This window comes from Mixophyes fleayi, chromosome 3, assembly GCF_038048845.1.
Source record: "Mixophyes fleayi isolate aMixFle1 chromosome 3, aMixFle1.hap1, whole genome shotgun sequence".
In the NCBI taxonomy this organism is placed as follows: domain Eukaryota; kingdom Metazoa; phylum Chordata; class Amphibia; order Anura; family Limnodynastidae; genus Mixophyes; species Mixophyes fleayi.
The window spans coordinates 282,008,194-282,033,248 of record NC_134404.1 but is presented as its reverse complement, the minus strand read 5'-3'; the positions used below and the strand labels follow the sequence as shown (position 1 = coordinate 282,033,248).

Genomic DNA, 25,055 nt, shown 5'->3' with positions numbered 1-25,055 from the left:
TAACATTGACATTGCTCCTTTTATCCCCATCATGCCCCTCAGTGCTGCTTTAACCCCATCATGCCCCCTCAGTGCTGCTTTAACCCCATCATGCCCCCTCAGTGCTGCTTTAACCCCATCATGCCCCCTCAGTGCTCCTTTTATCCCCATCATGCCTCCTCAGTGCTCCTTTTATCCCCATCATGCCCCCCCTCAGTGCTGCATACCTGTTTATTTCTGTGTCCTGCCTCCTGCCTCGCGTCTCAGCTCTCCTCCGCGGCTCTCAACAATGGCGCTGGCACGTCAGGGGGAAGGAAGAGGAGCACACTCACTGCTGCAGCCTGTGATTGGATGCCGGCGCAAAATCGCGGCATCCATGTCAGGAAAGGTGGGCGAATAGGGTACCAGTGTGTACCGTATCGGAGCGTCGGGAAAATGGCGCTCGTGATAGGGCTTAATTACGGGGTAGGGCTTATTTTAGCTGTAGGAAGGAAATTTAGGGTAGGGCTTATTAAGTGACTAGGTCTTATTATCGGGGAAACACGGTAATTGTAATGCTGCAAGCAAAAGTAATGTGCTATGAAGACCTTTGCAGATTAAATACAAGTTATACTACGGGATTTCTGAGCAGGTGGAAGTATGTTTCAGTATCATTAAACATGTGCCATCCTGACTTGCAACTAAAAAGGTTTAGCAGTAACCTTGAAAAGAACGACATATTTTTCCATATTTTCAATAAATCACATCCGCTATATGAAAGGGCATTTGCTTTACAGGAAAAGCCAATAGATTTTTATCTCCCATCTCTTTCTCTCTCTCTTCTGATATTTAGCTATTCTTCCTATGCCATCAAGGCTGCATTCTCATTATTCTCCCATCAGTTTTTCTGCCAGTCAATCGTCAACAAATTCCCTGCGCATAGAGAAATGAATACACTTACATTTAATGCAAGAAAAGGCTAATATTACACTCCAATTAAAGCTGCAATACACCCTGCCAGGCTTCATTTTTGTGTCTTTTCTTTCATTGTATTTGAACGAGGTGGTCTCGTCTGTGTAAATGAACATTATGCTATTAAAATTGCTTTAACGTCAGTACATATTTGATGAAAATAAATTGTGACTTTAAATGTATTACTTGAATCTTCTACAAACCAATGTTGGATAGTGATATGCCCTAAATCTTAGAGACTTGTTTTTTTTAACATGAATCACTGTGACATGCAATAAAAAGAATATTGGTAATAACCTTTTGTTCCTTCATTTGTTTCTTCAGGCTGCTATCAATGACACATGACCAAGTGAGCAGAGAGGTTTTGGAACACCCCTCTAAGCTCAATCTGCAATTCCACTAACGCACCCTCACTGTACGCGGCTTATGTTTGAACGCCTCTTTCCTCCCCATCATGCCTCCTCAAACGCAAGCAGGTGCAAGTTGGATGCGTGAAACTGGGCATATGAATTTGCATGTTTTTTGGGGACATATGCAGAGTAAAAACACTCAATTTTGGCGTGTGTTCAACTCTGCATCAGGCCCAATATGTTTAAAATGCAAATCACAGGATGGACTGGCAATTCCTACAAGGCGTGCTGGAGCACATGGGACTGGGTCTGATTTATCTTCATAGAATCCTTTCCCTCTATAAGATTCCAACTGCGCGTATTAAGATTAATGGCTCTCTCTCTGAGCCATTTTCCATTTACAATGGCACACGTCAGGGATGCCCGCTGTCCGCGTTGATTTTTGTCTTATATATGGAGGCACTTGCCTGGGCGATTAGAAAAAATCCAGATATTTCTGGGGTGAGGGTGGGGACAACAGAGCACAAATTAGCTCTCTTTGCAGAAAACCTATTAGCGACGATAACCAATCCCTTAATCTCACTACCCAAATTAATGCTTGAATTTGAAAGGTTTGGGACACTGTCCAATTTTAAAATCAACTATACAAAATCTATGGCTCTGAAGCTCTCCATCCCATCACTCATTGCGGAAGGTCTTAAAAGCTCATTCCCGTCACCTGGCATCCCTCTCAAATTAAATACTTGGAGGTACTGCTATTGGAAGACCTTTCCATCTTATACAAAATTAATTTTGTCCCATTGATCACCAAATTTCGAGCAGACTTTGGCCGCTGGCGTTCTTGGGGCTTCTCATGGCTAGGGAGGATAAATATTATCAAAATGTATATTGTTCCAAAGATCTTATACCTTCTCCAAACCCTCCCAATACATATTCCTCCCAAATTCTTCTCAGATCTACAAAGATTGGTACGCAAATTTGTTTGGGCTGGTGAGTCACCTCGGTTTTACCATGACACTTTATATAGGGGGAAGACTCAGGGGGGCTTTCATCTCCCTCACTTTGCTAAATATTATCTGGCGGTACTTCTAAACAGGGTGATGGAGTGGACTAGAACAACACCCTTTAAGCAGTGGATTGATATTGAAGAACATGCAATGGGGATCTCCACAACTATATTTCCCTCGTTGCCCAACTCGCACACACTTCACATCCCACAATTGGGCCCACTCTTCAATGCTGGGCCAGACTCCGAACTTTAAAATTTATATCATCCCTACTATTGCCTGTTACTCCCCTGACTGCCAATCCTGACTTTACACCCGGACTCACACCAGGGGCTTTTGGAACTTGGTACACAGACAAGACGCTTCAGAGTGACAAGATATACCAAATACTCATTGTTAACTTATACTCCAAATTACCTGTTTACTTGGGACAGAGAATTGAGAAGAGAAACCTCTTAACAATTTGCACCAAAGCTTTCCAATACACAATGGCGAGCTCCTCTAGCCTCTCTGTGGTGGAGACGCGATACAAGGTCCTCTCCCGTTGGTACAGATGCCCTTCTCAAATTAGCAAAATGCACCCGGATGTCTCGGGGTCGTGTTGGAGATGTGGTTATGGACCAGGAACCACCTTCCACATATGGTGGTTCTGCCCTGTGATAGTGACATTTTGGAGTAAGGTGAAAACTGTTACAGAGAAGATTTTAGGCACCTCAGTCCCAGATGGACCAGACTTCTGGTTATTTAGTATCTCAAATATACTAATTTCTCAATACAAAAAAATCCTTACTTCGGCATCTATGTAATGCCGCCTTAACAGTTGTCCTAGTCCACTGGCGGTCTCCTGTTCCCCCTGACATACGGGAGTGGTTTAGATGGATTGACCTTTATTGGCTTATGGAGGACATATACTTCTCCAGCCAAAAGAATGTCACTGAATACGCGGCAATATGGCTACAATGGCTTGAATTTAAAGAATCCACGTCTTACGGCTCTTTTATCGACTCGGATTAACTATTCTCAGTTGAGATCTGAATGTTGATAGATGCTTATGCGAGAGGTCACGTTACATGTAAACCCTGTGGACACTATCTCTTTTATCTGGGCTTTATACACCTCGAGGAGTTACCCCCCTCCCCTATCCACTTTTACCTCCCTTCTCTTTAACCTTTCTTCGTCTTCTTTTATGTCTATGTCATTACATCTTTATATAATTGTTCTGTATTGTATATTCATAAAAAACTATGTAATTTTACTGTGGCTTAGATTATGAATCTTATCTGTGACTCTTAGTTTGAAACATGCCTTACTTGGTACATGTACTTCATGTTTATACTAATTTTGAAGATTTAATAAAAAACAAATTACACAAAAAAAACAAAAACATCCAAATTAAACACCCTTCACTGCTTTGCTCACTAAACAATCAGTATGGTTTTAAGCTAGCTAAGCCAGCACCAAGGAAAGGTGATATTGGTGCCTGCGTGCTAGTAATAAGCTTAACTAACGTTCTCCTTTAAAATTCAATCTATGTATGTTGTTCTCAAGTCTGCAGTGACATGACAGCGGTGATCTCGAGGTGATCTAAGGTAAATGGGTACTACGGACTCAATATATTATCCTCACTTGGTACACGGAGAGGAAACACATTCCAGCAGACAGCATGATGTATCTTAGAGCCGTCATACAGTCTGAGTCAAATGTATAAATAGCTCTTAGCAACTTGTACCATCTTCAATCACTGTTAAATGACTCTTCTAACACTTGATATCTCTCATATCTTTCAGTAAGATTTGAGAAAGTCTAGAGTTTAAAAACATTGCTATTTTAGCATAATGTATTGTCATTTTAAGCATGTTAGATTAATGCTGTGCGGCTCTCCAGAAGCCATTAAGCTAAAAGTAAAATTGTACTGCAGGTCACATTCAGTAGGGATATCTTTCTTATATTAATCTTAAATAAATACCTGGAAGAGATAGGAAAGGTTCGCTTCAAAATGAGTATATAAAAAGTAAAAGCTACTGATGACTTACTCTCGTACAGCCCAGAAGAAGAGCTCCTGAACCAGACATGTGCCTATCAGGTCATCTGGCACAAATAGTGGTCAGTTCCAAAGTGCACAGATCAGGATGCTCAGGTCCTGGAGACATGACCGGAGCACAATGCCAACTCCCACTTTCAAGTCACCCAGTGCCCTCCAAATTTATTGATAATTTATTATAATACATTTTAACATTACTTATTAAGGTGTTTTCTCGAAAAGCACTTGACAAAGGTGACTCATGCACATTTATATCTCAGCAAGAAAGCCATTTTTCTTGTAACATGTTAATGGTTCATTCAGTCAACATATTTTAAGATGTTTTCTACTCCTTACAGTTGATTGAGGCTAATTAAGAGACCAGGGGGTAAATATATCAAGCTGCGGGTATGAAAAAGTGGAGATGTTGTCTATAGCAGCCAATCAGATTCACTTAGTACATTCTACAAAAGGACAGCTAGAAGCTGATTGGTTGCTATAGACAACATCTCTACATTTTGAAACCCGCAGCTTGATACATTTACCCCCAGAAGCCCACCATAATGGACAGTGAAATGAACAGCAAGGATTCAACATTTCTGTAAGCAAATATATCTGGCATATAACATATGACTTAGTCTTGGTGAGCACAGCTGCTACAATGGAATATTTTAGAAGCATACTTTCCCTTTATTGATAATGCCTCTTGGTAATTCTTTACACCAACATATAATACTTGAATAAAATAAGAAATAAATATTGAATAGGTGACATGCTAGGGCCAATGTAAACAGACCGACAGTGAACTGGTGACAATGCTGTTCACATGACAACATCAGAACAGCTGGAGTTTTACATCCCATGGTGCGAGAACACAGTACTGCCTTGGTAAGTAACCACAGGAAGATTCCTCTGATATCCCTAACAATGTTCTCCCACATAATCCTGTGTTTTATTTTGCTTTGCTCTTCCAATGTTGCTAATTTGCATCTATTGACTGCTGATTTCAATCAGCTACTTATGTTCATTTGCCTGACTAATCAGAGCCTTGTAATTATTGTCTAACAGTGAATGAAATAAGCACGACAATTTACTGTGCTGCTAATTTACCTCAATATACCCACTTCAAAGCCCTTGGAAACTGTGCCACGTTCCTGGGTAAATCAAAGGATGCCCCATATCTGCATTTACTTATGAAAGACAATTGTATGATTTTGAGTACAGTGCAGTAACTAAAGAATGTGAATATACGAACCTGCTTAATTAATAAAACTATGTTATTGGCACAGATTTCCTATAACAATAACAACCAATAAGAGGTTTCCTTTCATTATCCAAACTGCATTAGAAAAAGAACAGGTTCAATATGATTGACTGAGCTACAACACCAATGAATGATTTATAAATGTAGATGTTGTTTACATCCAGGTGACCCTAGCAATAAGTTCTTTACAAAACATGTGGTTACATTTACAATTGTAGGGCCTGATTCATTAAGGATCTTAACTTGAGAAACTTCTTATTTCAGTCTCCTGGACAAAACCATGTTACAATGCAAGGGGTGCAAATTAGTATTCTGTTTTGCACATAAGTTAAATACTGACTGTTTTTTCATGTAGCACACAAATACTTGATAGCTTATTTGTACACTGAAATTTAAAGTTGATATTTGTGTGCTACATGAAAAAACAGTTAGTATTTAACTTATGTGCAAAACAGAATATTAATTTGCACCCCTTGCATTGTCACATGGTTTTGTCCAGAGACTGAAATAAGAAGTTTCTCAAGTTAAGATCCTTAATGAATCAGGCCCGTAGTGAATATCTCAAATCATATTTTTGTAAATGAACATAACTGGGCTGTTACATTTAGTCAATGGCATGAAAAATACAGCACAAGATTACAGGTCAGCCAGTCGTTTCACACTGCATTAAAGCTATTTATCACTTACACTTATCACTTATTTCTCTTCCCTAGCTGTCAATCATTTGTTTGAGAGGTGTGTAATAATTGCGTTCAGTAGTTATACTATTTGCAGGCACGTGTCTGTGGACTTAGGTTCTCTAAAGATATAGCTTGACCTTCACTGACCCTTGACTTGCTCTAATATGTTAAGCAGAATAATTATAGTATTATTATACGTAAATTGTTAGGAATCTATGCTATTGCGTTTTCCCCTCATGAAAAAGACTATTTTAGTACGTGTACTTATTTAAGATTATCTAGGGTTAAAAACTGTGTTCACATGAAATTTGTAGACTAAATGGACATTTGCAGCAATACGTTTGAAGTGTTTGCCTTGGGCATACAGCTTGTGAACCACCCAAGCAATGCGGCTGTCACGGGGATCATTGTTTCATATGACAACCTCATTCCTGCCCATTCACACCTAAATGTCAAATATTAACATGCTGAAACTTGCAACAGTGTATTTAAACATGACACTTTTTTTTTATCCTGCTGCTTTTACTTAGAAATGGGCAAATCAATTAATCCAAAACTTTATTAACTAACAAAATGGGCTAAATGAATACAAATCTGCATGGGATGCTTTTTTTTTTCAAAGTTAAAAATGCTTTTACAAAGTATAATTTCCAAATGGAGAGTGGATGTATTAATTAGTTTTCTCCTTTCAGAATGGATATGAGAGTAATTTTGTGAGCATCACAGAATGCTTTTTTACATAACACAAATGCTGAATGCTTGATGTGTTGGTTATAACTAGTATATGTCACATGTACACCTCTTATAATTCATATACAGAGAATATTAGTCATCAGAGTACTGCTCTCATTGCCCCTACCTCTCCTGCATTAAAACACCCCATGCTTCGTATTTTAAAATATACGGCTACTGGTGCTTCAGATGCATATAAACGCAGGGCTATCAGTGGTGGAAATGGGCTGGAATACGGTGGTATGCCATACCGCCACTTCTACCACTGCCTTTATTGTAAAACTGTCAAATTCTATTCCACTTTGACCACTGAGCCATACCATAGTTATAGAGCCCTGCAAATGGTAGCAAGCATTGTGTCATTTTTAACAGATTTTAATCAAATATTTTAAAATGCTTCTTCCTTAAATCTCTTTTCAGACCAAGGGGTAAATGTATGAACATGCGGGTTCTTAAACACCCGCGTGTTCAGCGTGTTCGGCGATTAAATTTCAAGCGGCGCTGCATTGTAAAGGGAAACTTCCCTTTACAATGCAGCGCCGCTTGAAATTTAATCGCCGAACACGCTGAACACGCGGGTGTTGAAGAACCCGCATGTTCATACATTTACCCCCAAGTTGTTCTTTTTTTGCAGATTATACCTTCACACACTGGGCAGCACTCGCCGGGCACTTTGACTGGTTTCAAGCAGCTCTGACCGCAGGCCGTTGCGACACAATGCGGCTCTCCATTAATGCACTGGCAGAACGTGCAGTCATCTTCCCTCCAGCGGTCCCCATGGCTTCTTATCTGTCCATTAGCATAGCAACCAGCAGGATCATGCATTGGGTACACAGGGTCTGCAAGGAAACCAAACAACGTCATATTACCTCTGTGAGGTGTACACTGCTGTGCTTTGTGTCAAGCAGAAAGATTCAAACTCATAAAAAGATACCATAAAGTTACCATAACTAATAAAAAAGTTACCATAACTAATCTGGATGTACTGCTGCTCCCATGTAATATGCCCTGCCCAAGGTCAATTGGGCAGGGCCATAGTTTCATGTCATCGTACGCAATTTGTTTATGTCCTCATCCCCTCAGAGTACAGAGGTGCATAGTATGTCAGGGCTTTATAAGTAAAAGATAATAATAATAATTCCTTTCAATTATGAATACAATAATTATTTCAATTTAGAAGAATAATTTTGGTAACAGGAAATAGCTACTTTGTTAACTTTTATTAAACAGGTTAAAGTAACAGTTTGTCTTTAATGGGTATATTTACAGGTGCAATGAGCCCTTCAAATGGAGAGAGCAGCAGTTATTACCATAAGATGGTCATCACATTATTTGCAAAGGGTTCAAAACAGGAGAATTCATAGATTTCTTCTGCCATAACCCATTTATCCTTTGTTAACGCAGACCCCATATTAATATGGGGACTGCAAACGTATCCCATTTACAAAGCTGTGGAAAAGCTTTTACCAGCCAATCTACAAATCCTAACGACATCTGAGGATGGCGTACCTGACTATGCAGAGACCCCTATAGACTGGCCTTCATGCAGCCGGAGCCTTTTGCATTATTGAACTGCGCATGACCGGACATTTTAAATTAAGAAGGAAGAAGCATCACTTCTGACCATTGTGGCAGCTGAAAGAACATTGAAAAGCCCCCTCCTCTATTGTAGATTACATCATAAACAAGGTAAGTGTGTTGGTAAATACCTGCGTTGCAACATTGTGCATTGCAGAGTTATGCTGCGATCTTTAACAGGTGTTATATATTCTCTCTAACTCTTGCTTTCTTTAGAGAGTCTTCACCACATGAGGAGAACCACATGGTGCAAAAAGCACAACCCTCCTCCCTCATCTGGTCTGACCTGCTATATTGTGCAGAGAAGGTCACATGACACAGAGCATGTCATGTGATGTGGAAGCTGACTGCAAAGAATTAGATCAAAATAAGTGTTATACTCTGTTTTACAATCTGCCAAGCTTCATCTGCTAGTCTAGCATTCAATACTATGCTATAAGTCTTTGCAATCAGCTGCTGGCACACAATGGAGAAAAGGACTGATGGGGCAGGAAGGAGCTCATGAGCAACAAATTATATTTTTCAGGAGTTTCACAGTTTCACATTGATTCCACAAGGGGGTACCCATTAATTTTAGGAAGGAATATCAAATCCCATTATGGAGATGAGAGAAGGAGCATGAATATTTCAAATAGCCCAATAAATATTAGGGTAACCTGTGGCTTCTACTGGTGTGAAAATATCTTGGTACAATCATGGAATAACCGTACTTTATTTGTAGCAACCTTTATTAAATAAAGTTACCTCTGAAATTACTATGTAAATTAGCAGAATCTTACTCAGCTTTGCCAATAAATTATACTAAACACAGCACCTCTCAGACAAAAAGTGTTCTTGTTTCACTCTGTAAGAAGATACAGTATGTGCAAAATATATTCCAGAGCAATCTAAATGCACATGCCTATTAAACTGAATTAGCTAAAATAACAACACATTATTTAATTAAAAGCCTTTAAAAGAAGAAACTATCAGTCACAACACCTTAAACTTATATGCATTGATTACCTTACGAAGACCCTGTCTAGTCAGTCACTTATTGGCACTTTTCAGTAAATGTTATATAAGAATTCAATTTCAATTCAATTATCTACCCAACTAATTCTACCTTCTACTATCATTAATCTTAATGAAGACCTACAGGAACATCTTCATTTTTCAAGTTCTGATTGTAAGAAAGGAAGATTGTTGTCAATAAGAACGTGTGCATGTCCTTGCAGCACTGCTAAAGAAAGTGGAGGGAAATGCTTATTGATGTTTCAAGGCTGCATAGTTTTTGTGTGGAGATTTTCAGGTAAAATAGATGTTTCCACAAACAATGGATGGCCAAACACGTTTATAAAGCTTGTGCATAATACACAAGTCATTTACTCACACACAAGAGAGTGCTTGTTATGTAACATTGAACTGAATGCCAGGAGCAGGCTGAGGCAAGATAGTGATAATATTTTCATTACTTAGTAGATTTAAGGCTTAGTGCTCATTATCTGGAAAAAGTCCTTATCTGGGAATCCCCATGATCCAAACATTCCAGTTAATAGAATTCATACCCCTTGTACACGATAAGTAGTCCTGAGCAATGGTCAATGATAGCGATAGGGACATGTATTCAGGGTTAAAGCTTTAAAACCAAATTGGTTCTAGCAATCAGGCAACTAAGTGGGTTATGGGATTGCAGAGAACTTGCTCTATGTGTGCTTAAATGGTGGACTGCGGTCTCCATAAGATCAGCTGCTGATTATGTGAACACCCTGGAGCAGCTAGTCTTCCATTCTTGTATTTTCTAATGGCTCTTTCTATCATACTCTTCAGTTAGTTGAGTGTATCCTTAATTATTCAATCCTCATCAATAAATCTTTTTGGATCGATGACCTTTGCCAGCAAAACACACGTGAACTTCACAAATAAACATCTACCATATGACTTGTTCTCTAATAATGTCTCAGTGACTTGCTTGATACAGGTTTAAAAAAACAATTACGTTAACTGTGAATAAAATACACAGCCAGGTTTGTATGTGACGTGAATAGCCAGCTCTATCCCAGGTGTAATCACCCTGCGTAGGGCTGTTACTTTTCTATTTGAATGGATGAACGGCTCAGTAAGCGGCAGCAGGTCCATCAGATGCTGGAAGCAGATGTCTCAGCCAGATGTGGAGCCTCTCCAGCGTTATGGGGGAAGTAAGCAGTCATGTTATCAGACATTGATGCACACTGAAGATAGACATTTGAGGTGAATGAGTAATAGAGATAATGTCATTTCCCCTGTGCAATGGAACACTTGTTGCAAACGCTGAAACGCAGCAAACATTTGGATTTGTTGTCTGTAAGAAAATTAAAAAAATAAAAAATATTTATGTGATCCCCATACACTATTTAATGCCTCTCAACTGGTCCAATATAAGTGGGACAGTACCGTTCATGGGCACAGAAAGGGATGGAGCTTCTGAGAATTGGCGGGTTTTCATCAGAATGTGGGCATGATTGAGCAGACCAGGGCCTGTTTTGTATTTAAGGTGGTGTGTCTGTGCGGATGCGGGTGGCATAAGCAAACTGAGCAGGGGGGGAGGGTTTCCTAGTGCCTGGAAACCCCTATCCAAGCCCAGAGCACTGTATAATTGAGGTGGCTGGACCCTGCCCCTGCTTCACACATCTCTGCTTGCAAAGGGAGAGCTGAGCGCACCTAACAGTAGTGCATGCAGCATTACCCGTGTATATTATAGGGATAGGAAGAGTTGGAGAGCAGCCAAGCTCTGTCTAATATTATAGCCTTGCCCCCATGCATGCTGGTCATGGCAACTTGTGGCGTGGTGAGGAAACCCCGCTCTACAAATCCTGCGTTTGCCCCTGGGTGGGCTTATATGTCACGATTTTGCCTGTTTATATGAGGTATGAATATGCCATGGTGCTTGTCCCTGTCTTTGCTGTGTTTTATTGATTAAGTTTACACTTACTATCAAATGAAGTGATACTTTGGCAGTCCCTAAATTATGTGCTATTACAATTAAATCCACATTTGACAATGCTGTTTCACTGCAGACGGAATTGATCCATTACAGATCATAAGACGGATCTGGTAGAAGAAGTTTATTCAAGTTTCAAACTGTGTATAAATTCGAATTACTTTTATTACGATCCATTTCATAGGTCATTGCTTGCTTACAATTTTAGGTTATTGATCTCTAGTTGTTCCTACCTCTGTGGTATCCTACTTATTTATTCATACTCCCTTTTCCCACATAACATGTGTATGTAAATTGTGACCACGCATTCATAGATCTTCATGCCCCTTTATGCAAAATATCCTGGCAATGAAAGTCATTCCCAACAGATATTCCATGGCTTACAGCCCTTAACAATGAATAACTACTAATGCTGATAAATGACAGACATACCTTCACAAACTGGACAGCACTCCCCTTCTGGCACGTAATAGCGGTCACAGTGCAGCTCTCCGCATTGAGCCGAGAAGCAGATGGAAACACCACCTTGACATCGGCAGAAACGACAAGCATCCATACGAAACATATCCCCATCGTAGTACTCCACGTTATTGAAAATACACGCTGGTTTTGTCTCTAAAGGAAGGAAGAAAGAACACAGATGTTTAGCTGCTCGTATATGGTTAATGGGCACAGGAGAGTTTAGGCATTTGGTGGTGATGTACATTCTCTGTAAAGCGCTGTGTAATATGTTGGCACTAATTAAATAAAGGTTATTAATAATAATAATAATAATAATAATAATAATAATAATAATAATAGTATAACAAAATATAGAGGAAACTTCAGGTTTAAATCATTTGCAAGTAGTCGCAAAGTAGGCATGAGAAGTGCACGTTCTTTAAATAACTGGAGCCTGCAGATGCTCTCTGGTTAGTCACAGCTCTATTCCACAGAACATTCTGTTATCTTGAAGGTCTTGTCAGAGACTAGAATATAGTGCTGCTACCATACACAATTTATCCCCTTCTCTGTTAATTCATGTTCCTTAGGTAAACCTCACAACATTCAGGCAATTTAACATTTCCATCCTCAATAAAACTCAAAGGGGCATATTCAATTTTCGGCGGAAACGCCGAAAATCTCGCGGTAAACCGTTAATACGGTAATTTACTCGCTGGATTTCAGCTCGCAGCTCCCTGAGCCGCGAGCTGAAATCCAGCTATCTATTACCGTATTAACGGTAATAGTTTTTCCGCATGCCCCAAATTGTTTACATTTTGCTATTAAATTGAACCTCTGACTACTGTTTGGAATGCTAACTCCAGCCCTGGCATAAGCACACTAGGAGCATTGGGATTTGTAGGTTAGCAAAAGTTGGAAATGTACTCCTCACCTACCCCTGACCTGATGGGAAGGAGTACATATTATGAAGGAGAAAAAACTACCTCAGTCATATATTGTTATGTAGGACAGTTACCTGGCTACATGTGTATACATATATGGGACCTATTATTCAGAATGCTTGTGGTTTAGAGTTTTCCAGATAAGGGGGATTTTCTGTCATTTGAATCATTTGACTAAAATATACTGCGTTACGTTTACAAATTAACCGTCTTTTCCCACACGGTCCCTGGCATTTTTCTCCTCATTAAACTGTTAAGCAGAGTTCCTTACAGTGACCAGAGGAGACACTTGGTAATCATGCCTGCGTGTATGACATTTTCACTGAGCAGCATCAATTAATATAGTAATACAGATTTTTTTTTTGCCTTCACAAGTACCAAATTAATAAATGTAAAATAACTTTCATATTTTATACACTTTACTGTTTCAGAATAAAAAGTAATATCTTTCTTTTTGCCAAGCCCTCAATATATAGCAGGTGCATGTCACTTGAGTTATTGTACTCTTTACTGTGCTGTCCTCAAGCAAGCTGCTCACAAGTGACACCCATTACACTTGACTAATACGTATATGGGGGCAATCTATCTTATGATGGTGAGGCTGCAACTCAGTTAAAGTTGTGCTGAGAGGACGAAAAAAGTGTATCCGATTTATCCGGAGTCACAGGGGAACATCTATCATCGTATAAGAGGTGGAAGACTTGAAATGGACAGAATTTCACTACTTTCTATTACCCATGTCACTTAAGTTTTTCACTGCACTTCAATACATTATACATGCTTGACTGCAAATGAATGTTGTTGAAAAATAACCAAACTGCATGACAATGGTCCTTCTGTAAACAGCACTCAATTTTATTACAGAGCTGCTTTTAAAATGCAGGCTGTGTACAGGTTTACTCCTTGGTGCCAAGGCTAATGCAACTATTTGGCAAAGTAAGTGGTAAATGAAGACAGTAACTGTTATTAAGATAAACTGAATATTGTCTGTATGTGTTAATATATACTGTTCAACGCATCCTAAAATTCCAAACAGCTGAAGGGTAATGTTTAACATTAGGATAAACAAAACTTTCACAACTACATGTCACCATAATACATAGGGTAAATTCTGGTGCATTCAGGAACAAGATGGGCATAGACTAAAGCTGACTACAAGCACAACACTACTGGAATGCATCAATACCAGCAAATTAAATTGCCATGATATTACCACATATATGGCCCATAAGTGATGGACATACCTAAGAATGACTTCAGACAGATGACTACCGTCAGCCTCTGTGTGAAGTCATTTCCTGAATGTACTAACAAGCACCCATGTTATGTGGCTGCTTGCTCTAGCCACCAATGCCTGCATAGTTGATCTCTACCCACGTATATAGCATACTTGCCAACTCTCCCGGAATGCCTGGGAGACTCCCGCATTTTGCGAGAGTCTCACGGACTTCCGGGAGAGTGTGGCAATCTCCCGCATCTGGCAGAATTCCTATTGAAGTGGGCAGAATTAGGTCCAAAATGCCACAATTCACCGGGAAATGCAGCGTTTGGCCCCGCCCCATACTGTCAATTGATGCGTTTGCGTCATTACGTCACGGGGGTGGGGCCAAAATGATGCAAATTTTAGAGCCCTGCCCCCATCACACCCACCTTCCCCGGCAGGCTCCCGGAAGCCAACTTCAGCAAGTTGGCAAGTATGGTGTATAGACAAATTGCTAAAAGATTCCTTTGCGTGGATCTATGTGTGGCTAGCATAAGTGAAAGGATGTAATGATGTATATACTATGCACTAACCCTATGTTTTTCTTTGCATTTATATAGAAGATTAATATACAATAAGTTTCTTTTGGTAGAATGTTTTCTAAATTCTATTTTGTTGCAGAGATCACCTTTCACAACAACATCTTATATGTTCCGACTAAGGAGTGACAGTCCACAAGGACACAGAAAGGAGTAGTGCTTACTGGGAATTGGGTGGGGCTTCAACAGAAAGTGGGTGTGGTCAGGAGATCAGGGCATGTTTTGTGTGAATGAAGGAGGGTCTTATATGGATCAGGTGTATGACTTATTTTCCTCTGATTTCACTTGTGTAAAGGTTGATAAGTATAACTATGCAGTGGTCTTTCCCCATGTCTTATACACATTCTTGGGTGCATGCTATTATTGGAGGGGTGGAGCCATCCTTCTAATTGGATTTTTTTTTTTATATAAGGTCATGGACTTCTAATCTTAATATTAGATATAATATTGCCTCATTCCAATTACCTATAGTGTAATTTTATTAATCCAGAGGACAGGAAAGTGCAATAATATAAGGAAAGTGATTACTCTTAATATTCTTATTATAAATAATGTGTATTGATGTAGATTGTGTTTGAAATTGTGATTGGTTATAACATAAATTAATATTTTATAAAATAAAGTGAAAGGACTAATATTTATTATATATAAAAGTGTGCATTACCGATGCACTCAACTATTCATAGAAGTTGTGTGTATAAGTGCCCAATTGATTAAACATGCTTTTGTGAAAAATAAAAAATACATATAAATAATCAATCTAGTAGTGAAATATTTTGCTAAAAAAAGGAAGACCTACCTAAATAAAAATTATATTACTTATTAGACTAAAGGTTTTAGTATTGTACAGAGATTGTATTTAGTAATTATAATAGACAAAAGATCACTGAATTAAGCCACATATGTATGTGGACAGGCAGGCAATTATTGATATACAAGTTCACCCGTGCATGATACTCATGCATTCTAGTCAAATCAAGCTACTTAAGGTGTTAAAAAGGTTCTTGTCATGCATTTGGGCCATAGCCCAGGCCTCAACCACCAACCACTCCCCACTGTCACCCCCGGCAACCACCAACCACTCCCAACTGTCACTTCTCCTTCAAGAAATATATATATATATATATATTTTAAATCTTTATAAACACTTTTAACAATTAACAAATTAAATTAACAAATTAAAAACATCTTAGTATACCAAATTTCAGCCCTTTCTGAATTTTTTTTTCCACACACACTAAGAATTTAGTAGGTCAGTGTATAACTCCGCCCAGCAGGTGGCGCTGCAGCTTGGGTTTATTTTTTACACACACACACACATACACTAACACGCGCCAATAGACATTTATATTATAGATTGTCATATTCAGACCTATTTACTATAAAATGACATATTAAAACTCTTATGAAGTCAATGTTTACCCTATCTCATTTCTAAAATACAAGGATAATATACAGACTCATACATACTTATTATTAAAATGAACCACATGTCCATGTGAACAGGCAAACAACCATATTCAAACTTATTTACTGTTAAATGACATATTCAAACTCTTCTTACTTTTGATGGCGTAAACCTAAAACAAGGTCAGATAAATGCATATATTCTTTTTTGGATGAATATTCCATGATAAAAAATCAGTGTTTATCCTATGGCATTCCTAAAATACGGTGATAATATATATGTTGGGTATCTAAATCATTTGGTTATTACAAGAAACTTGCGTAGCGTAGCTTGTATACTCATTTAAGCCAATGGGTATCAATGAGCTTAGCAAAAAAATCCACTTGCTTTCTCTTTGTAAAAGCTCCTTGGTTGTATTACCCCCTCTAATGTTCGTCTTCATTTTCTCTATGCCATACGTTTTCATGTCTCAGGGACTTCCCTTGTGTTTCTGCAGGACGTGGCGCACCACGGAGGTAAATTGCTTGAATGTGCTTTTATCCGTTTCAGCATTTCTTATTGTACTAGCGTGTTCTAGTATTCTTTGTTTTAGCCTATTGGTCATGCCCACGTATACTTTATTATTGGGCATTTGAGGGGATAAATAACACCCTTAGTGCTGCAGTTGATAAATTGTTCAATTGTATGTTTTTGACCATATTTATCAATACTGTCCACAGTTTTGATCATGTGTGAACATGCCTTGCAATGTCCACATTTAAGGGATCCTTTGGTTGATTCAACTCTTCTATGTGTGGAAAACAGATTCTGACAAATTTATCTCTGAGATTGGATGTTCTCCTCCAGCTAAAAGAAGCTTTAATGTCCAAGTTCTGCACAAGTACGGTATCTGATCTTAAAATTGACCAGTGGCGTTGAATTATGTTTTGGATATCCCTCCACTCCTGACAGAAATCACAGACAAATCTAATTTTGATGTCCATAACAGTTTTCTTCTTGCCATAGATTAAGTCATTCCTATTTTTAGTCTTGACCTGTTTAAAGGCTTTACTAATTAATCTTTTACTCTATCCACGCTGAAAAAGTCTTGATTTCAATTCTTCAGCTCTCTTTTCATAGTTCGAGGGATCTGAGCAGTTTCGCTTCAATCTCAAAAATTCACCCTTTGGAATGTTCCTGATTATGGGTGGGAAGTGGGAGCTTTTATAATGGAGTACACTGTTAGTTGCTGTCTTTTTATGGAACAAATCCGTTACAACTCTTTCATCACTTTCCTTTTTAATGGTTAGGTCTAGAACGTTAATGCTTTCCTTATCCATTTCGCATGTCAAATGTAAGTTATTGGGATTGTCATTCAGAATATTAATAAATTCTCCAAATGATTCCTGATCACCTTTCCAGATGATCAAGATGTAACGCATCCAAGTGATGATATTGTCTGTGTATTTTCTTAACTCTTCTCCAAATACAGATTCTCTCTCCCACCTACCCAAATATATATTGGCAAAAGTGGGGGCACATGCTGCCCCCATCGCCGTACCATGTATTTGTAAATAGAATGTTTTCAAATACAAAAAATTTTTTTTTTCAAATAAATTCCAAAAGGTCAATCAGAAATGAGTTAAATATTGGATTGTCATTTATTTGTATCTCTACCTGGTTCTGTATACTAGTATACACTGACTCTACGTCTCATGTTATCAGCCAAATATCATCATCCAATGTAATGCCATTGAGAAGTTTTAAAATATCGGTCGTGTCTTTTACATAAGAAGGCAGAGTGGTTACAAATTCTCTTAAGTGTAGGTCTACAAAAACACTGGCTTGTTCAGTCAGGTCTCCAATTCCTGAAAGGATCGGTCGACCTGGTGGTATACTGGAATTTTTGTGTACTTTCGGTAATAAGTATAATAATAAGTAGGTATCTTAGGATTACTTACTCCTAGAAATTTAAATTCAGATTTAGCAATAGCCCCATTTTCTAAAGCTTGGCTTATTAATTGATCATATAACGATTTATAGTCATTAAGGGGGCTGGAGAATTGTTTATATACTTCCTCCTTATACATGGCTGTTGGCCATATGACAATATTTCAGATGGTTTAATGACTACATTGTCCCAAGATTGTTTTTTCTTTATTGCCCTTCTTTCATCTCTTGTCAGGTTATCATTGTTTCTTTTGCGTCTAGATTGTAATTCAGACACTTAATCTTCAAAGACCCTGATTTGGGGGCATATGTTTTCATTTGGGCAAAAGGTTGATTTTTTTTCTACAGATAGGTCTTGATCTCTGAGATTGTTGTATATATTGACATGTTTGTTCTTCTGAGAGTTCCTCTAAAATAGCTAGAGATCGTATCTCTTCATCTGCCAAGGTTTCATGCTGTACCAGAGCTTGGACTAAGTTCCTCTAATTGTTCTAAATTATCCTTCTCAAAGAACTTAAATTCTAAGTTTTATCTATATTTTCTATATTTTAACTTACACAATTCTTTCTTTTCATTTTCACTTACACAATACACTTATGAGTGCCTTTTAAGAAGTTATTAATAAAGATTAATTTTATGTGTACTCTTTAATAAAGGACCGGAGTGCCCTTGGGTTCAACCTTTTTCTGTTTTAAATGTAGGATTGAGAGATTGCCTAGCTCTCCCAGGAGTCCGGAACATTTCACAAAAATTCGGGAGTTTCCCGGACATTCTGGGACAGTAGACAGCTATTGTATACTATGTAGTCCTAAACTGAGTAGGAACAATTTAATTTTGAAGCTTACCCCAGTTGCTATGCATTATTTTATTTCACAGATAGAAATGTGTTTGTGACTTGGATAAAGAATATTTTTACATTAATGCCATTCATCTTATTAATATCACCTAGGTCCTTTCATTGTAAAGAATAATAATAATAATACTATAAATAGTTGCGATCACGAACCTCAGATTTTAATTGCTCTGAGGTTTTATTCATCCTTCAGTTATCACATCTTTGGGTATTTAACATTTACTCTTATATGTATGAAATTTTGAATTTTACACATCTGATCATTGCACAAGGTACTGTGAAATGTACTGGGCCCCCAGTTTATTCCAATGTCAATTCCTTGTGACCTTGGACAAGTCTCCCTATGTCCCAAGATTACCTCTTTACCTCTACCTCAACAGTGATTGGCCCCCCACCACCCCTATAAATGCTAACAGTCATCATGTTGCTAAAGCAATGATAGTGAGTGGAAACATTAGTGGCTGATTTCACTCTACACTCCCTCTTGTACTCAGTGAATGCTGTGACAGTAGGGCGAAGGAGAAGGTGAGCATCTCCATTTGTGTTTAGAGCCTTGTCTCTTCCACCACTGGAAAGGTGCCAACAGTGAAGATAACCTTGGTTCTTGGGGAATACATCCCTGTGTAAAAATGTATGCCATATAAAAGTTGTTGGTTTTGCTGTATGATCTGTATGCTATATTCCTGTGCTGGTCTCTCTGTGTATTTGTACTTTTGGTGTATTAGCAAACAACAAACACTAGCCCCACATGCAGCAATATCGGGACTGACATTGGCAAATTTTGCAGTTATTGCTATTTTTTTCGGCCAAAAACATCTGCTGAATAAAGAAAAAATGAATAAAGAAAAAATTTAAATTTTAAACCTCAAAAAAACTTAAAAAAAAACCATAATAGCAAAAGAAGCATAATTGACTATGACATAGCAGGGGAAGGCTACAAAAAAGATATCTAAATGCTTATTGCTTTGAACTTTCACAAAAGTTTAGGAAAACTGTTGGTCAAGTTAAGATTTGGAATACCCATCAATCTGTGATAGAACTGTTTATAACGGTCAAATATGCAAAGTAGTCTATGAAGTTCATTTAAGTGCATTCATAAAACATGAGGGTTCTATATGTGATTAGCCACTTAGAGGCAAGACACTGATTGGCTAGTCACAGGCCGGCCCCTTTTCTTTCACTAAATTTGCAGCTCTGCTTGGAGCAGATTGTCTTTATTTTAATTCCAACTGGATAATGTTTGTATTACTATAGGGCAGAAGAGAAGAAAACACATTTGTACAATAAAGCAGAGAATTAAGGGCTATTTATTTCTAATAAAAGATTTATACAATCACTGTCTGTCTGTATATTTATTGTTAGGGTCGTGGAACTACATGTTCAAGTAGGCCTTGACTGCAAGGGCATGCTGGCACTTGTAGGTATTGACAGACATGGGTATGCTGGCACATTTAGCTCTACAAGAACCCATGGAGGTTGGGAAGAACACCTGTGCTATTTGGTACGGCTGGTTGGCCCTGACACTGTTTACAAGCTAGGAAATTAAGCCCCATGCTGACCAGGCTGGGGTTGGCACACATTATGAATAAATGATTTATCTTTTAATCATACTTACCAACTTTCTGTTGGTGAAATCCGGGAGCCTGCAGAGGAGGTGGGCGTAACGGGGGGGCGGGGCTCCAAGTGGCGTCATTTTGGACCTGCCCCCATGACGTGATGATGCGTCATTTGACAGCGGGGGGCGGGGCCAAACGCCGCGATTCACCGGGAATCGCGGCGTTTGGGACTTAATTCTGCCCACTTCACTAGGAAGTGGGCAGAATTATCCAGATGCGGGGGATTGCCACACTCGCCCGGGAGCCCGGGAGACTCTCGCAAAATGCGGGAGTCTCCCGGATATTTCGGGAGAGTTGGCAAGTCTGCTTTTAATTAGTAAAGGAATTTTCTGATGATTATCAGTGAGTAGTTTTACAGCTCACCTTTGGGAGCTGCAAGTTTTACAACCCCCAAGGGGCATATCTGGAGATGCAGCCTACTCTGAAGAGGTCACATGTCCAAGGGCCGTACAACACTTACATGTACCTATGTCCTTCCTGTAAATAGATTGAGCTTGCATGGTATAGGACGCCACAAATGCAAGTTATAATTATCTTGCATTTGTGGAGTAAAGCATAGTGCATTTTGCAGCAAGAAGTTAGATTAAGGTGCAACTCTAACTTAGGCCTATAACGATTTTATGGGCCATAGAAACAGCAAATAAGACGGTTACAATAAAAGATAGTATTACTTGTAGAACCATGTTGTGATATGATGTATCTTTCATTACACAGAGTTCCTGGCAGCATTTGTTATTGTGGTATAACTATTTTTCTGTTTTTAAATTCCCATGAGAAAGAAATTGTGACTGTGAGGTAAAAAAAAAATGAACTAATGGAGGCACTAAGTGTGTATGTTTTAGTGTGCGAGCAACATCTTCCAGCAATCAAGGTATCTTGACAGCAATCAACTCTCAGTACTACGATGTTTCAGGGAATAGTGAGGATTGCAGCTTTATCTGAAGGAGACACGTGTATCACTCACAACTGCAGCAAGATTTCACACAAATCACGATTTGTCCTGAAACAGACCATTTTACAAAGGTGCGAAGCCTCCATTTTGTGGAATGCTACTCTGCACTGTATTTGCATATTAACATTTTGTGGAAATTATAGTCTAGAAAAATAACTGGGATGAGGACTGTCAATTCAGTCTGCAGTGTGATGTGACAGGGGAAGGACTGGGAACACTTCCAGAGCACAGTGCAGCATACACAAAAATTTTGCAGAACAATTTTGACAATTGTGCGCATCTCTACCTACAGCCATATGTGGCCAATTTGGCATTTGCTTCTCAAGGGAAATAGTGTAAAACTTCTAAGTATAGGTTCTCATTTCACTATCAGGAGATGAATCCAAGCTCACCGTAGCCTGTGGAAATGGAGTGAAATTACTTTTTTAAATGTGCATTAAAATGGCTGCAATTTGCTATATGACAGCTAGGATGTAATATTAACTAAAAGCCGCAAACTGCAGCTTAGAATCTGTTATGCACCCTTCAAAAGAGAAAGAAATACAGCATTGAAAAGATTTAGTAGCAAAGACAAATTATATCCTTAAAGCTCATTCTCCTTCATTCTATCTGATGATGTAGAAGTACCTCTTGTCTAGCCTAATTGTGACCATTTTTGGCTTTTATGATTGAGTTTCAAATCTTCCAGAAAGTTTTCTTAAGAAGTGTACAATTTATTTTCATAGGATTTAATACACATCTACCTTTTCCCAACACATTGCATATGGCCAGTCTGTTTTATTTTGTGTAAAAAAAAGAAAAGAGACCAAAACTTAAATATTGACTCCTCTGTTGCTCTTTATCTTTGGTATATAGACAGGTTTTAATTAACTTTCAATATTGGTTTGTCTGTATCAGCCATAGCAAATATAATTGGGCCTCTTGTGATCTGGGTGTTCAGCCTGATACTTTATTTTATTTATTACATTTATGTTTATATGGCATACATTTTCACACAGGGATGTATTCCCCAAGAGCTAACGTTATCTTCCCTGTTGGCACCTGGTGGAAGAGACAAGGCTCTAAACACAAACAGAGATGCTCCTTCTCCTTCTCCCTACTGTCACAGCATTCACTGAGTACAAGAGGGAGTGTAGAGTGAAATCAGCCACTAATGTTTCCACTCACTGTCATTGCTTTAGCAACACGGTGACTGTTAGCATGAATAGGGGTGGTGGGGGGCCAATCGCTGTTGAGGTAGAGGTAAAGAGGCAATTTTGCGACATAGGGAGACTTGTGCAAGGTCACAAGGAATTGACCTTGGAATGGGGGCCCAGTACATTTCACAGTACCTTGTGCAATGATCAGATGTGTAAAATTCAGAGTTTCATACACGTAAGAGTGAATGTTAAATACCCAAAGATGTGATAACTGAAGGATCATCATCATCATCATCAGTTATTTATATAGCGCCAACATATTCCGTAGCGCTTTACAATTGGGGACAAATGTAATAAACTAATAAACAAACTGGGTAAAACAGACAAAGAGGTGAGAAGGCCCTGCTCGCAAGCTTACAATCTATGGGACAATGGGAGATTGACACATGAGGTTAAGTATACATTTTGCATCTTGGCCCAGCCAGACTGCAAAGGTAGGGTGACTCATAAGCTAAATGATCCTGTCACACAATAATGTTGGTCCGGGGGTAGTTGTCTTGTGTGAAATTGTGTAACAGGCTAAAGGTAGTGAGGTTAAGATGGTGGTTGAGGAATATTATACGCTTGTCTGAATAGGTAGGTTTTCAGAGAACGCTTGAAAGTTTGTAGAACAGAGGAGAGTCTTATTGTGCGAGGGAGAGAGTTCCATAGAGTGGGTGCAGCCCGAAAAAAGTCCTGTAACCGGGAATGGGAGGATGTAATGAGGGTGGATGAGAGACGCAGATCTTTTGCAGAACGGAGTTGCCGAGTTGGGAGATATTTTGAGACAAGAGAGGAGATGTATGTTGGTGCAGCTTTGTTGATGGCCTTGTAGGTTAGTAAAAGTATTTTATATTGGATTCGGTAGAAGACAGGCATCCAGTGTAGAGACATACAGAGTGATTCAACAGAGGAATAGCTATTTGCAAGGAAAATCAGTCTTGCCGAAGCATGCAAAATAGATTTTAGGGGTTTGAGTCTGTTTTTGGGAAGACCAGTAAGGAGGGAATTGCAATAGTCAATGCGGGAGATGATTAGTGCATGAATTAAGGTTTTAGCAGTGTCTTGTGTGAGATATGTGCGGATTCTGGAAATGTTCTTTAGATGTATGTAACATGATTTAGATATAGAGTCAATGTGGGGAACAAAGGATAGGCGTGAATCAAGGATTACACCTAGGCAGCGAGCTTGTGGGGTGGGATTTATGGTCATGTTATCAACAGAGATAGAAATGTCAGGTATGCTCTTGTTGGCGGGTGGGAATATTATTAACTCTGTTTTAGAAAGATTAAGTTTGAGTTGACGAGAGGACATCCAAGATGAAATGGCAGAAAGACAGTCAGTTACACGGGACAACACAGATGTCGAGATATCAGGAGAGGATAGATAGATTTGGGTATCATCCGCATAGAGATGATACTGAAAGCCAAAGGAACTTATTAGATTTCCAAGAGAAGCGGTATAGATAGAGAACAGCAGAGGACCTAGCACCGAGCCTTGTGGTACTCCAACTGATAGGGGAAGCGGAGCAGATGTGGCTCCAGAGAAATTAACAGTGAAAGAGCGATTAGAGAGGTAAGATGAGAACCAGGATAGAACTGTGTCTTGAAGACCTAGGGATTGCAGCGTTTGTATGAGAAGAGAGTGGTCAACTGTGTCAAATGCAGCCGAGAGATCAAGGAGAATTAGGAGAGAGTAATGGCGTTCAGTCTTAGCAGTGATCAGATCATTAACAACCTTGGTCAGCGCAGTCTCTGTGGAGTGTTGAGAACGAAAGCCTGACTGAAGAGGATCCAACAGGTTGTTTGCGGAAAGAAAGCGTGTGAGGCGAGTGTAGGCAAGTCTCTCTAGAAGCTTGGAGGGGCAAGGGAGCTGAGAGATGGGACGGTAATTTGAGAGAGAGTTTGGGTCGGAGTTTTGTTTTTTTAGAATAGGAGTAATCACTGCATGCTTGTATAGTGATGGAAAGATGCCAGTAGAGAGTGGATGAATAAAACCTCAGGGCAATTAAAATCTGAGGTTCGTGAACACAACTATTTGCCCCTCTCTAAGGGGGATAAAGTGAGTCTTGGATACACCCATCATAGTGTCACTATGGGAGGTCTCCTAGGCCGCAATATAAATCACCCTGCCTGATAATGTTCTGCCTCTAGACTTCAGGACAAGTTGCCCCTCTACCTCCTTGGTTTGCAAGATCCTTGGAAGGAGCCTTGGGTGTCATCTACTTGCTAGAGGCGTAATTCTTCTTATACCCCTTGTGGGGCGGTATGCTGACGGTTTTTGGCTTTTCCCGGTGCAGGACAAATTTTGATGGTGCTTGGGTGTAATCAACAGCTGTCTAGCAATTTTGTTTTTTGCCAGAAAACAATGAGCTGTCGTCGGATTAGGATTGATGGGCGCATATTAGTTTTATT

The 25,055-nt window shown here is 39.1% G+C and overlaps 1 protein-coding gene across 1 annotated transcript in view; it reads right to left on the bottom strand.

Moving 5' to 3' along the window:
- Positions 1–25,055, bottom strand: part of CRIM1 (cysteine rich transmembrane BMP regulator 1) — a 568,056-nt gene that overhangs the window by 149,226 nt on the left and 393,775 nt on the right. The window contains exons 6-7 of the mRNA XM_075203677.1: positions 11,953–12,135; positions 7,625–7,822 (exon numbers count right to left, since the gene is read on the bottom strand). Coding sequence (XP_075059778.1) covers positions 7,625–7,822; positions 11,953–12,135 — 381 coding nt within the window. The remainder of the gene's footprint in view (positions 1–7,624; positions 7,823–11,952; positions 12,136–25,055) is intronic.